This window comes from Phoenix dactylifera, chromosome 12 (assembly GCF_051530095.1).
Source record: "Phoenix dactylifera cultivar Ajwa chromosome 12, Ajwa_hap1_PhDact_Kaust_v1.1, whole genome shotgun sequence".
NCBI lineage: Eukaryota > Viridiplantae > Streptophyta > Magnoliopsida > Arecales > Arecaceae > Phoenix > Phoenix dactylifera.
This window is the reverse complement of record NC_143201.1, coordinates 17,848,164-17,860,218: the sequence shown is the minus strand read 5'-3', so window position 1 is coordinate 17,860,218 and position 12,055 is coordinate 17,848,164. Positions and strand designations below refer to the sequence as shown.

Below are 12,055 nucleotides of genomic sequence, written 5' to 3'. Positions count from 1 at the left end.
CAGATGGATCTTATCTGACCTACTTTCATCCCTAAATGGAACCACAGTAAAAAAATAAAAAATAAAATAAAATAAAATAAAATAAATAAAAGGTCCGCCGAGAGTTGAATCAGCTGTATGAATAGTTTTTGGTGTTTGCTGGACCATCTTAGTTACAAGTAACTAAAATTACATGTTGTAGTAGTTACAGTAACTCCAGTGAGACTGCAAACCCCGAGTGTTGGACAAAAAGCACATGGATCCTGGGACATAAGAGCTAGCAAGTAGCAAGTATCAACCATGAACATGGGATATTCATATTACTTTCAGAAAGCCTCAATTCAGCAAGTTTTTTTTTCGAGAGAAACAAATACAGCAAGTTTATGGGGCATCATTCAGAAATAATTGGCACAATCACTACTACAATCACTACTACATGCAAGAACCAAGACTCTCAAACCTGATCTTGCACCACACACACAATGCAATAGAACGACAGCTTCAAACGACAGCCTCCTAACAGCAGCAGCCACATTGTCCTCTTATTCTCTGATAAATGCCTCGAGACACCACCACTCGAAGACCTTTCACATTTCCACAACAATTTTCCCTGTAGCATGACCATCTATGCTCTTAGCCCAAGCCGCCTCTGCTCTGCTCAAAGGATGCCTCGAATCCACCACTGTCTTGATCTTCCCTTCCTTCGCCAAATCTACCATGAACTTCAAGTCCTCCCCCTTTGGTGATAACAGCAACGGCACCAGCGTCTTCTTGGAGAAGGTCACCTTTTTGAAGACAGAAGTAGCCACAGCCTTGATGGATGGAGTTACGTCGATGACTTTTCCATTAGCAGTCAGATTAGGCTCGAAGGTGGACCAGGCAATGCCGGTGGTGCAGTGGATAACAGAGTCATATTTCCTGTCCGACGGGCTCTTCAAGCTTGCACCATCTGGAGTCTTGTAGTCCAGCACCTCATCTGCACCCAGACTCTTCACAAGCTCTAAGTTACGAGCACCGCAGGTAGCTGTCACATGGAGGTTTGCAAGCTTGGCGAGCTGGACAGCATAATGTCCCACGCCACCAGAGGCGGCGGTGATCAGGATGTTTGATGGCTCATCAGTGCTGTCAAACTTGGTCCCAGCAGCCTTCAGTGCCTGGAGGGCAATAACAGCAGCAGTGGGCAGGCCAGCACCTTCAGCTGGAGATACTTCAGAAGGCCTACTGACTGTAAAGGCCGCTGGTGCCACGGTGTACTCGGCAAGACCACCACTATTCTGTCAAGAAGTGAATCCTGATTTAGAAGAATGGGAAACAAGCACAAGGGCTTGGGCACCAAGTAGATACTTTGCTGCCTGCTCTCGAATATCAGTTTATGCTCTTCTAATAATGTGACGAGCCATCATTGATAAGAAAAGATGTGCAGCAGCCACCTTGCAGTGAGATGACTTCATTGCCAATAGGAACCATCTTATCCTACCACTATGAACCCGACACATCATCAAACAGCATTGCCATGACAGCAACAGCAACAATGTAAATGACGGCCCGAGTACGGCTGCTCATTGGCACAAGAATGCCAATGGACCAAAGCAGCCAACTTTGTATGTTTCATAAAAATGGAATCATGCAAGTGTTCAGCATAATCTTTTACTAGTTTCTTATTTTGCTTCAATAAAAATCAATTTGGAAAATAGTTATCCATTCAAGAAAATCACATGTTAACAATAACATCATGAGTGAGGCTTCGAAGCCATCTGGATCAATGAATACAAAGATGATTTTGACACAGATCAGCGACAAACTAAGGACAGTTCGATATTATAATGCCAAAAGAAGCTTATCTGAGGCATAATTAAGTTGTCTGAAAAGGAGATAAAGTATGGGAATCTTGAAAGCTATGGTGAGTGACACCCCCCCCCCCCCCCCCAACCCAAAAGGAAAAAGACAGAACTATAATCTGCTTTGTTTTAGTTTACTACTATTTTTTATCTGGTTCAAGCAGCAAAAACTACCATTGTTGAAGTTAAATATGTACTGTTTATGTGGTTTCCTTTCACTTACTGCCTACCATCCCTTGAAGCAAGTGCAAAAAAAAGATTACAAAAGTTGATGACTCACCGGAAGGTTAAGCATGGCAACAACTTTGTCACCTGCTGTAAAGGAGCTCACTCCAGGACCTACCTCAGTAACTTCTCCTGCTACATCAACACCTGTTTCAGAGCAATGCATTATAAATTTATTCCATAATGCTTGACTCAGTGAAAAATGCAATATTAGAAAAGAAGGGCAACAGGAAGATATCACCCAAAATTTAAACACAGATAAATTGAAAAAATAGTACTCCACGAAACATATAATTCTCAGTCACAAGAGGCATTGGTGTTATGCGCTGAAGGAAACAAAGTTGTTCCTAATGCTATCAGGCCTGTTGCTACTTTCTATTCATGTATCAGGAAAGAGAAAAAAAAATAGTAAATTTTAATTTCCATATCCTAGAATAAATATATAACGATAAATTATACACATAAGTACCAACACCATGTTGACTACTGTCTCAAATTTTTTTAGCGGGTTTCTTATTTATAGTTTTTTTATATGAAAATTTATTTTTGGGGTTTCTTGTGCTAAAATAAAACTAAATGGCTTGTCTCTTGAGTTCTAGGCCTGAGGGTACCTGATGCTTGGCCATTGAGTTATCAGGTCTGAGGGTACCTAAGACTCAAGATCAGCATATATTGTCTATGGCTAATACTCTACTTCCTCCTGGTTCAACATATATTGCTTTCGTGGTTTCAATTCCAATCCTTAACTATATAGCAGTATAGCACATCATATGCCTCTCTATTTGGTTGTCTTCCATCCCACTGCTCTCCAAGGCTGAGGTTTTAGTATAACACTCCATTAACCAGCAGTTGACCAACTCTAGGGACTGATGTTTGGCAAGCATGCAGCATTTTTCTTTCTTTTCTTTCTTTCAAACTTATTCTAATATTTCTTCCCCTTTAATTTTGACTTTTCAAATTTCTTCCATACATCAGAATCAAATCAGGCTTGTTTTAGCTTCCTTATAATTATAACTCCTTTACTCCAAAGTTTCTCATCCATTTCCTTACTTCAGCTTTGATCTTCTTCCTCCCACGTCTTTTAAGCTATATCCTTATGCATGATTTTTAGTTTTTCCACCAGATCAAATCCATTTCCTTTGTTAAAATTTTCTTGAAACTTTCTTAAACATTTACCTTGAACCGCACTCGTATTTTCATCTTAAAATTTTCTTCTTCCATATCTTGGAGATCCTTTTCTTTCTTCCATTCACCTTTATTAACAATTTCATTAATAATCACTTTATCATTCGCTAGTGGCATGAGACATTGTGGGACACAAAATTTCTGTTCAAAAGACAAAAGTGGCTAAGCCTTATCCACTAAACCATGAGCATGATCTAATTTCTCATGTCACCAGCCTTAAATTTGCATCTATTTTTCTTTGCATAATTAAGTAATTTGAATTGAAATTTTGCGTGTTACACCTTTGTCCACCTCTAGGCTTAGCTTCTCTTCAAGCTCCATCTTCCACAGCCTAAACCATTTACTACCTAGAGCTAACTAGTTCATTAAGAAAAGACTAAAATGGTAAATAAGTGCATTTACATACAGATGCTATACTACAGTTTTCTGACAATCTTGCTTCCCCTTGGTTCCCTCAATATCACCTCTAATTACAAGGGAAGAAAACTGTGTGCGCTTCTGTAATTTAGTCACCCGACAGCTTAACTACCTTGGGTTAAGCATAGATAATAGAAATGAAAACAAATGCATTAGTCCTATAAAAGGTTGTCCTAAGCCTGATTTCCAAAATTAAAAGGCATTGCGTAGAAGACAAGACAACAAAAATTCATTATTCTGATCAAATCACTGAGAGGTACTTGAGCAAAAGTTAAGCAATGAATTCCATCAGCACTCTAAAGGAAGAATTATCCCCACAACCACATAAAAGAACAATTATCTTGTTTATTTGACGAGCAAGACTTACATGGTATGAATGGAAATTTGGGCGGCAAAAATGGCCGAAGCATGCCTTTCTGAACTTTCCAATCAATTTGATTTATACTTGTTGCTTCCAACTTTAACAAAATCTCATCTTTCTTTGGTGAGGGAATTGGAACCTCGGCATGCTGCAATGAGCATAAATTCCAATGCAAAAATGTAAAAGTACTTTAATCAAGATTAGAGTATTCTTCTATGCATAGACAACACCAATTTTAACAGTTACAAAGCATAAAAGTCTCCTTGAGCATTTGTTATATCAAGCGTAAGAACAAGATAATATAATGATTAATAGGGTACAACATACACAAGCATCTACAAACTAACCTCTTAAATACCGATACCGAACTTTGCACCATTTTCATATTGGAATGGTATGCTATCAGTATGGCACTGGTATCAATGGTATGTACCAAAACTAACATATTCCAAAAATTGAAGAAACATCGGTATCGACTAGTATAGCTGATACAATATCGACTGGGACAATTGGTACGATATTGCCAGTACGCATCGGCATGAACTGGTGTGGCCAGCAGTACAAGTGTTTCAGCATCCTGGCACCTGTACAGGTGCCAGTTTCACACCGACATGGTATTGTAGCGGTTGTACGATCCCATCTCAATGGCTTTTGAAACATGCTATAAACAATTAAAACCACTATTCCAAAATGAACGTTTTAAATACAACATAAAGATTTCCTCCATCAAAGGCATTTACACTATAAAATTATGATTTTATATTCAAGAAAAACCAGTTTGAATTATTTAAGAAGCAAAAAATTATAATCACAAGAGGTCTATAGTTTTCGAATCTATTGGCAACGATTCCACTTTGTTCTCTTCACAGTTTTTATTGTGGTGCTTTGGGACTTCATACAAAATCAATAAGCATATAAATCCCTATTATTTGCACAAATGCAATTACACATAGTAACCCCGCAAAAAGGACACAATAGACATAGTAACCCCCTAAAAATATACTCTTTAACAATTAGAACCTTTTTGGAAGTAAACCAATTTCAGGGTCATGAATTGAAGGATCTACTACTTATTACTAACTCAGCAACATAAAAGTAAAAATAACCAAATGATGGGTCTTGGTGTGGTTGGGGGAATAGAGGCCCATCACTGATGACCTTCATGGAGAAGACTAAGCCTTTCTAGCTTCTAGGTGCATAAGGTTAACATCGCTCCTCTACTCCCAAAGTATTACCACATCAACGACATGCAGATATTGTGTTCACTAAAAAAGAGTGGTACAATTTTGAACCAGCAGTCTCTTGAGACCCAGAACATCTTTGCAAACGAAAAGTGAGCAAACAAACTTCCGTTCTAGAGTCCCTTAGGGAAGAGCCCCATTTTAGAGAGAGAAAGAGAGACAGAGACAGAGACAGACAGAGAAAGTCAGGGTTCTTTCTCATGAGATAGAGAAAGAAAGCCAATATATAAAAGACCAATGGATCTGTCCAATGAATTATAGCACCCATTGGATTCCCAAGCGTATCCATCCATTTGTTTGAAACATCTTTTGAGAAACACAAAATCAAACCATGAAACTTCATAAAAGAAAACAAGCAAGCTACAGTATAAAAAATGGTATTTCTATTAATGAAATAGTGCTTCAGTTGCAACAGGGACTACTCCATGGGATTCCAACATTTGAAACATTTTAAAAGCATTTTACACAAAATAGTTCAATGGTTACTAAAATACTTATTTAAAACCATAGTGGTAAGCCAACGGTCTACCACTGAAAATTTTGAGCTCTGAAAACTTCTATAAAGAGTTAAAGTTTCCAACAAAACTTCCTTTTTCTTGGGAGAAAATCCAACACAACATTCATTGAAGTTAAGGATATTAAAGGACCTCCTCAAATCTAATCAAGAAAAAACCTAGAGGAACTCTACACATATGGCAATGCCAATTGTCAAGCTAGTTCAATATTTTATGAAGTATTACACCTCATGATCCAATACAGGATTAGCTCTTCGGATATGAGGTAATGCTATGCACAAATCTCTTTATCACAGGAAGATAATTTCTTGAAGGGAATTGTCAAGTTTCTTTCTAATTTCACATGCTTATCTTTTTATGTTAGCATGAGAGCAAATTCCATATCTAATGAATCAAAGTATACAACCAAAGCTGTACCAAAGTCAGAAAGGGAAAGGATAGGATCATCCTTTCTGTTCTTTTTGACAAGATTATAACGCTTTTCTACTTCCTTTATCTACTTACAAGACTTCAGACATTTCATGATGAGGACCATCATTAAACTTTTTTATTTAAATGACAAAGAGGTAAGAGTGGGTGGTCATGTAAGATTTGAATACCATGGACGAAATTAGGATATTAAAGTTGATTGCCAAACTTTTCTAAGATGAACAAAAGAGTCGAAAAAGATGAAGCTACTTGTCCAGAGTCATTAGATTTGAATAAAGTCTTCGGTCCTAAGGAGCTCAAAGATTTGGCTGGATGGTGCATGTGATCCTCTAGGCTTGTGCAATCGATGATAAATCCATCTCCACATGGCATAATAACTTGGAGCTTCATAAGGATGCTTATGGCATAAGATAGCTCAAAAGGTATCACTGTCCATTCAAAAAATCATCTCTTTCTTTCAGTAGTCCTCGTTCATTTCTGTGTCTCACCTCTAATTTTTTGTGGTAGCCACTTTCATGATTCACCTTCAAGAGGTCTAGAATGAGGAAAAGGATGCCTTATCGTGATCCTTCTCATTGTTCTACCATCCATGAACATTTGTCATGTCCATCTTTTTTTTTTTTTGTTATAGAAAAAGGTATAGGATGGCAGGGCAATACAACTGCTTGTGCTTTTCTTCACCAGAATCTCAGGATTTCATTTGCTTCTCTCTCTGTATCCTCATTTTCTTTTGGGCTTGTTATAAAGTGAGTATATTTAGAAAAGCAGCATTAGGTATGAGGGCCAGATGGAACCTCTTCCGCTACTAAGAAGAATTTCTATAGTAAGTGGAATGATTTCCACTCAATATCTTCTATATATAAACTAAATAATAAGACTCACCAGATCTCTCCATTTATCACCGTTTCTTATGGAGGGTTGAAAAGTGCTTTTCACTCCAGGAAGACCATACTAACCTTAACTTCAATTTATAGAAAGGTGAAAGTATATTTGAATCCATCATGAAAAACTCTTCCATCACATTGCATGGATGCCAAAGTAGCAAGTGTGACATTGACTAGATCTTCTTGGCATGATATTGCTTAACTAGAAGATGAATAAGGCACCTTGTTTGGGAGATATTGCTGCAAAACCAATCATCCTGTTTGACATGAGATAAATTCAAGATATAATGATACCAACTTGACAATGATTATTGGTTTTGGATCCTTCCTCATTTTCCTTTCTCGCACCACAGATTGGAAAAACACCAATTAGGTCTTCTGTAATGAGGACCTTCATAAAGTTGATGATACTATAGTTGGGACATCTAGAAGTGATATGTCCAAACTCCAAAGCTTCGGAGCTTGAATGGTGCAATGTTTCTATCAAACAAGGTAGTCGAAGAGCTAAAACTAGCTACTCCATGCTTCAAAAAGGAATTCAGGGGAAGATGAGATAAGAACTAATCTAGTGGTTGAGAGTGTTCAAATGGCTTGGTAATAAACAAAACTCGCTTCCTTTGCCTTTAGATGTTTCTGCACTGAAGTTGCCAATGATGGAATTAGAAAAGTCACTAGTGGATGTAGAGATCTACGTTCAAGTATCACCTTCATGCTAATAAAGGTAGCTGGAACTCTGAATCTGCCCCTCCTAAGTGTCAAATTGCTTCTGCACCTTGATTGTGAGCTTGAAGACATTAGGATATCTGCCATAAGGATGAGAGTGGACAACATCATGAATCTGTAGTTGAGATCTATCACAGAAATGCCAACACCAAATTATGCAATGATTGAACTCCATCATTGTACTCCAAGGAATGAGTTTCTTGATGCAAGTTGTGAAGATGAAAATGAGGAAGACTATAGTCCTCCCCCCCTCTTTTGGTGGCTAAAATATCTGTACTTTATTAATGTCTTCCCACAATTCTAACCAAAGCTTTGGACAAGCATCATCATGAACTGAGGCTTTATGGAATGCTATTGGAGATGTTGCACTTGTCTCCTCAGCTCTTCCAATTTGACATTCAGAATTCTTATTAGCACACTAAAGTGCCTTCCTTACTTGATTCATGAAGATGCCAACGGGCGATTTCAACCTAGGCTGTGACACTAAAGTCAAACTATTTTTGTAGGATGGTCAAAATTAAATGCCACTGTGTCAGATAAAATTTGAACTACCTTTTGCCGAAGAAGCAATCTCAACTACCAGTCATGAGAACTCAATGCCCTTTCCATTTAGAGAAAGTAAATGCAAGTACATGGAACTTTATAAGTTACCTGTAACCAAGGTACGCTGAACCGGTACCGGTAGGCGTACCGGTTGCCTACTGGATCGGTTCGTGACCAGTTCGGTACGAACCGGTCTCATGGCCCTTTTTTTTAGTTCACGTCCGCGCGCGGACGCAGGTAGATAAAAGACTGGCCATAGAGTGGCATTTCTGTGGCATTTATGACCCGCGCGTGCCCCACGTCTGTGCGGGGCGGTTCCTAGCACGGAGAATCGCGCCCGTGCGGGTGGAATCGCGCCCGCATGCGGAAACACGCAAGGCGGGGAACCGTGCGCAGGCGCGTAGCCCCGCGCCCACCCAGGGCACTCTACCTCAAGGGAGCGGGCCACACGCTCTGACACCACAACGCGCGCACTGTGGTTTAAAATTCATAGTGCGTGCGCTGTGATTAAAAAAACCGGTATCGGTGTGAACCACCGGTACGGGCCAGTACGAGACCGGTATGTAGTCGGTACCGGCCCGAAAATAGCTGAAACTGGTTTTCACGTTGTCCGAGTACCAGTTTCAGGCCGGACCGGTCCATACTGGGCTGAACCGGCCGGTACGGTCCGATTTGGCAGACCATGCCTATAACAACCCAGGACGTCACCTAAAAAGGCTAGCCGGAAAATATTATTTGGGTTTCTTGAGTTGTATAGGTACCCAAGATCTACCTAACAAATAATCGATGTGGGACTAAATCACAAACACCACGATCAGCCCGTGGTCAACCCAATGGATCCGTGCCGCAGTGTCTTCTAGTCCACATAAGCTATGGGTCGGGTCCGCTCTGATACCATTTGTAACAATTCAGGACCTCACCCAAAAAGGCTAAACGGAAGGTATTATTTGGATTTCTTGATCTGTATAAGTACCCAAGGTCTACCCAGCGAATAACCAATGTGGGACTAAACACACACCCACACGGGTCCTCACATTACCTAAGAGAACTCTATGGAGACCAGCCTCTATTTTGGGTCAAGAGAAGAAAATCAACCTAGTGCATGTGTAGACAAGTACAATACTTGTATGGGCACTTCTACTGTCGTTATTATGCCCAAACTGATACTTTAATGAGAACATTGTAAATAATTTTGACCTTATTCTTGGAACCTAACCTCAATCAAAAGCCTTATTTCATCTGTTTGGGGCTGCTTTTATAAACCACAGTATAATCAATTTTGGTTTAGTTCTAGGTTGATATGGTTAGATCCAAGGTTCGCCGTGTCGGTACCGGACCCTGTACTGGTGCCACACTAGCACTATATTGGTATGGTATAGTACAGGGTCCTTTTGGCATAGCGAGTGTTAACATACCATCCGTACCAGATATCGGTACCGAACTGGTACGGTATGGTACGTTTCGTACCGCCCAGTTTGGGCTAGCATGGCGAACCATGGTTAGACCGTATAATGATGAACTTCAATGCATTTCTAGATAGCATAAGGTGCTCCATGAAGCATGTATTCTACAATTGCCCTTTCATTGAATTGTGATTTCAAAAAACTCTAAGTAGGTATAACACTTTTGTTTGATATCCTTTCCGAAGATGGACTTAATTGCAATCTAATGGCATAAGGGCTCCTTTAAACAAGACCTATCATGCAAAGAACTTCATAGTTTCATTTGTCCCTTTCCATCAAAAAAAAAAGTTTCATTTTTCTTTTATTAGTTCTTTCTCGGTAACATTTGAGGAGAAAATCTTTTGTTTAAATTCTAATTTCTTTTAATAATCAAAAAGAGATTCACAAAGCTATATGCAACCAAGAATTATTAAATATCATAGAAGGAGAATAAAAATATTGAAACCATTAGAATGGCATTACGGTTGTCCTGTAAAGAGAAAAAAGGAAGTCAGAGCACTGGAAAGCTATCAAACAAAAATACCACAGCAAACACCCATGTCTTGCTTTATCATCAAAAACACCATTATCTTGCATTCCAAGGAAATGATACCACTTTGCATCTATTGCATATCTTTCCCACGTTATCACATGTAAAGAATACTGGACAACAATAAGGATGTCTGGAAAAATGGAATCAAAAAGACAATCTATTTGTATGAATGCATTAGATAGTTCTCAAGTCAAGTCTATTTTCTTCTTCTTATAATCCCTCATATTGTAGATGAATCTTTTGCAGTTACCTCGACTTTTATTTAGGCTATATATATATATATGATTATTCCAGTTAAACGTACTCCACATAATCCCCTTGCATTTCTATTCGGATACAGCAATGAAACTGTCTAAATTGATACCATCAGAGCCTCATATTGAACTTGATGGTTCTTCCTCTTTTATTTTTCAGCTAATCAAATCTTCACTTATAAGTAAAAATATGTTACAGCTTGTTAAAACAATTTCAGGCAAATATCAAGTCTTTATTTTTATTAAGTCGCTGAAAAATTCACTCCTTTGAGAGAAAACAGAAAAAATTACTCCATACACCAACCTCAAGTAAAAAAAAATCCTGACAAATGGACCTCACCATAACAGTGCCAAGTAATGCTCAGACAAATAGCACAAAGTGCACTAAATTAGCCTGAAAAAAAAACAGTGCACTAAGTCCTAAATAGTGCACAATTTATCTTTCCAAGTACTAACTGACAACTACAATCACATTTTAGAAGAAAAAGACAAAAAAAAACCCTCTGTAACTGAAATTTATCATTGAAAGAAATAAAATTTCCAATTTCAGGAAACAAAAACTCAATCAAAAAAAGAACAGCAATAGAAGAACAGAAAAGAATTAGAGGGGCATTGTGGGAAGAGTACATATACCTTCAAGCCCGCAGCTCCACCACCGTAACCGCTGTACTGGACCGCCTGCATGGATTTCCCAGCCATGGAAGGAAGGTTAGATAGAGAGAAATGGGAAGAGAGAGTAGTGTGGTTGGTTTGGGAAAGTGAGAGCAGAGCGGAGGCGTTTGGTTTGGAGGGAGTGGGACGAATATTTCTACTGGTTTGGCAGCTAACAATCGTCTCACCGTGTCGCCACCTAAGGGTCTCGTACCGGTCCCGCCCGGGAATGGATTCACGAAAATAACCCTAGAAAGACCATAAAGGCTGTGGGGATTTTGGGCATTTTCTAACTAGTGGCATATTTATATTTAGTTTGTTTGACGATTACAAATATAAATATAGATGTTAGGTGGATATATATATATATATATATATATATATATATATATATAAATCAAATATCGGAAGTATAGATATAAATATAGATATAATGAGGATAACTTAATCAAAAATATTACTAAGTGGATGATTAGTCAAGTTAATAGTTTATTAATATTGTCATTTATTTTCTTTAAAAGTTCATAAGTGCTATATAAAATTAAATAGTATTACAAATAGAATCATATATTCGAATATAGATCGGGTAGTTGTTATCTATATCTATAATTTTTTCACGAATATGGATACGGAAATTAGTGAGATGCTTTAATTTATATTTATATTTGGATAGATTTAAATATGAAAATAGATTCGGATGGCTATTATCCGATCTACCGTTGATTCACAGTTTAGCTTGTTTGGCTTTAGTGGTGCTATCATATCCTTCGGAGGTGTTTGGCATGGGATGATGACCCAAGATCAAAAATAATGTG

General features: G+C 38.4%; 1 protein-coding gene across 2 annotated transcripts; it reads right to left on the bottom strand.

Moving 5' to 3' along the window:
* Nucleotides 1-264: 264 nt before the first annotated feature.
* Nucleotides 265-11,401, bottom strand: LOC103709403 (chloroplast envelope quinone oxidoreductase homolog). 2 transcript variants are annotated; one of them, XM_039129972.2, is made up of 5 exons: nt 11,223-11,366; nt 7,780-7,877; nt 4,012-4,153; nt 2,098-2,189; nt 265-1,253 (listed from the first exon to the last, which is right to left on the bottom strand). In XM_039129972.2, the coding sequence occupies exons 2-5, from the start codon at nt 7,867-7,869 to the stop codon at nt 567-569; spliced, it is 1,011 nt and encodes a 336-aa protein (XP_038985900.2). In that variant the 5' UTR covers nt 7,870-7,877; nt 11,223-11,366; the 3' UTR covers nt 265-566. The 2 variants fall into 2 exon arrangements, with proteins under 2 accessions (XP_038985900.2, XP_008792935.2); XM_008794713.4 differs by lacking the exon at nt 7,780-7,877 and having other exon boundaries at nt 11,223-11,401.
* Between the last annotated feature and the right edge of the window lie 654 nt (nt 11,402-12,055).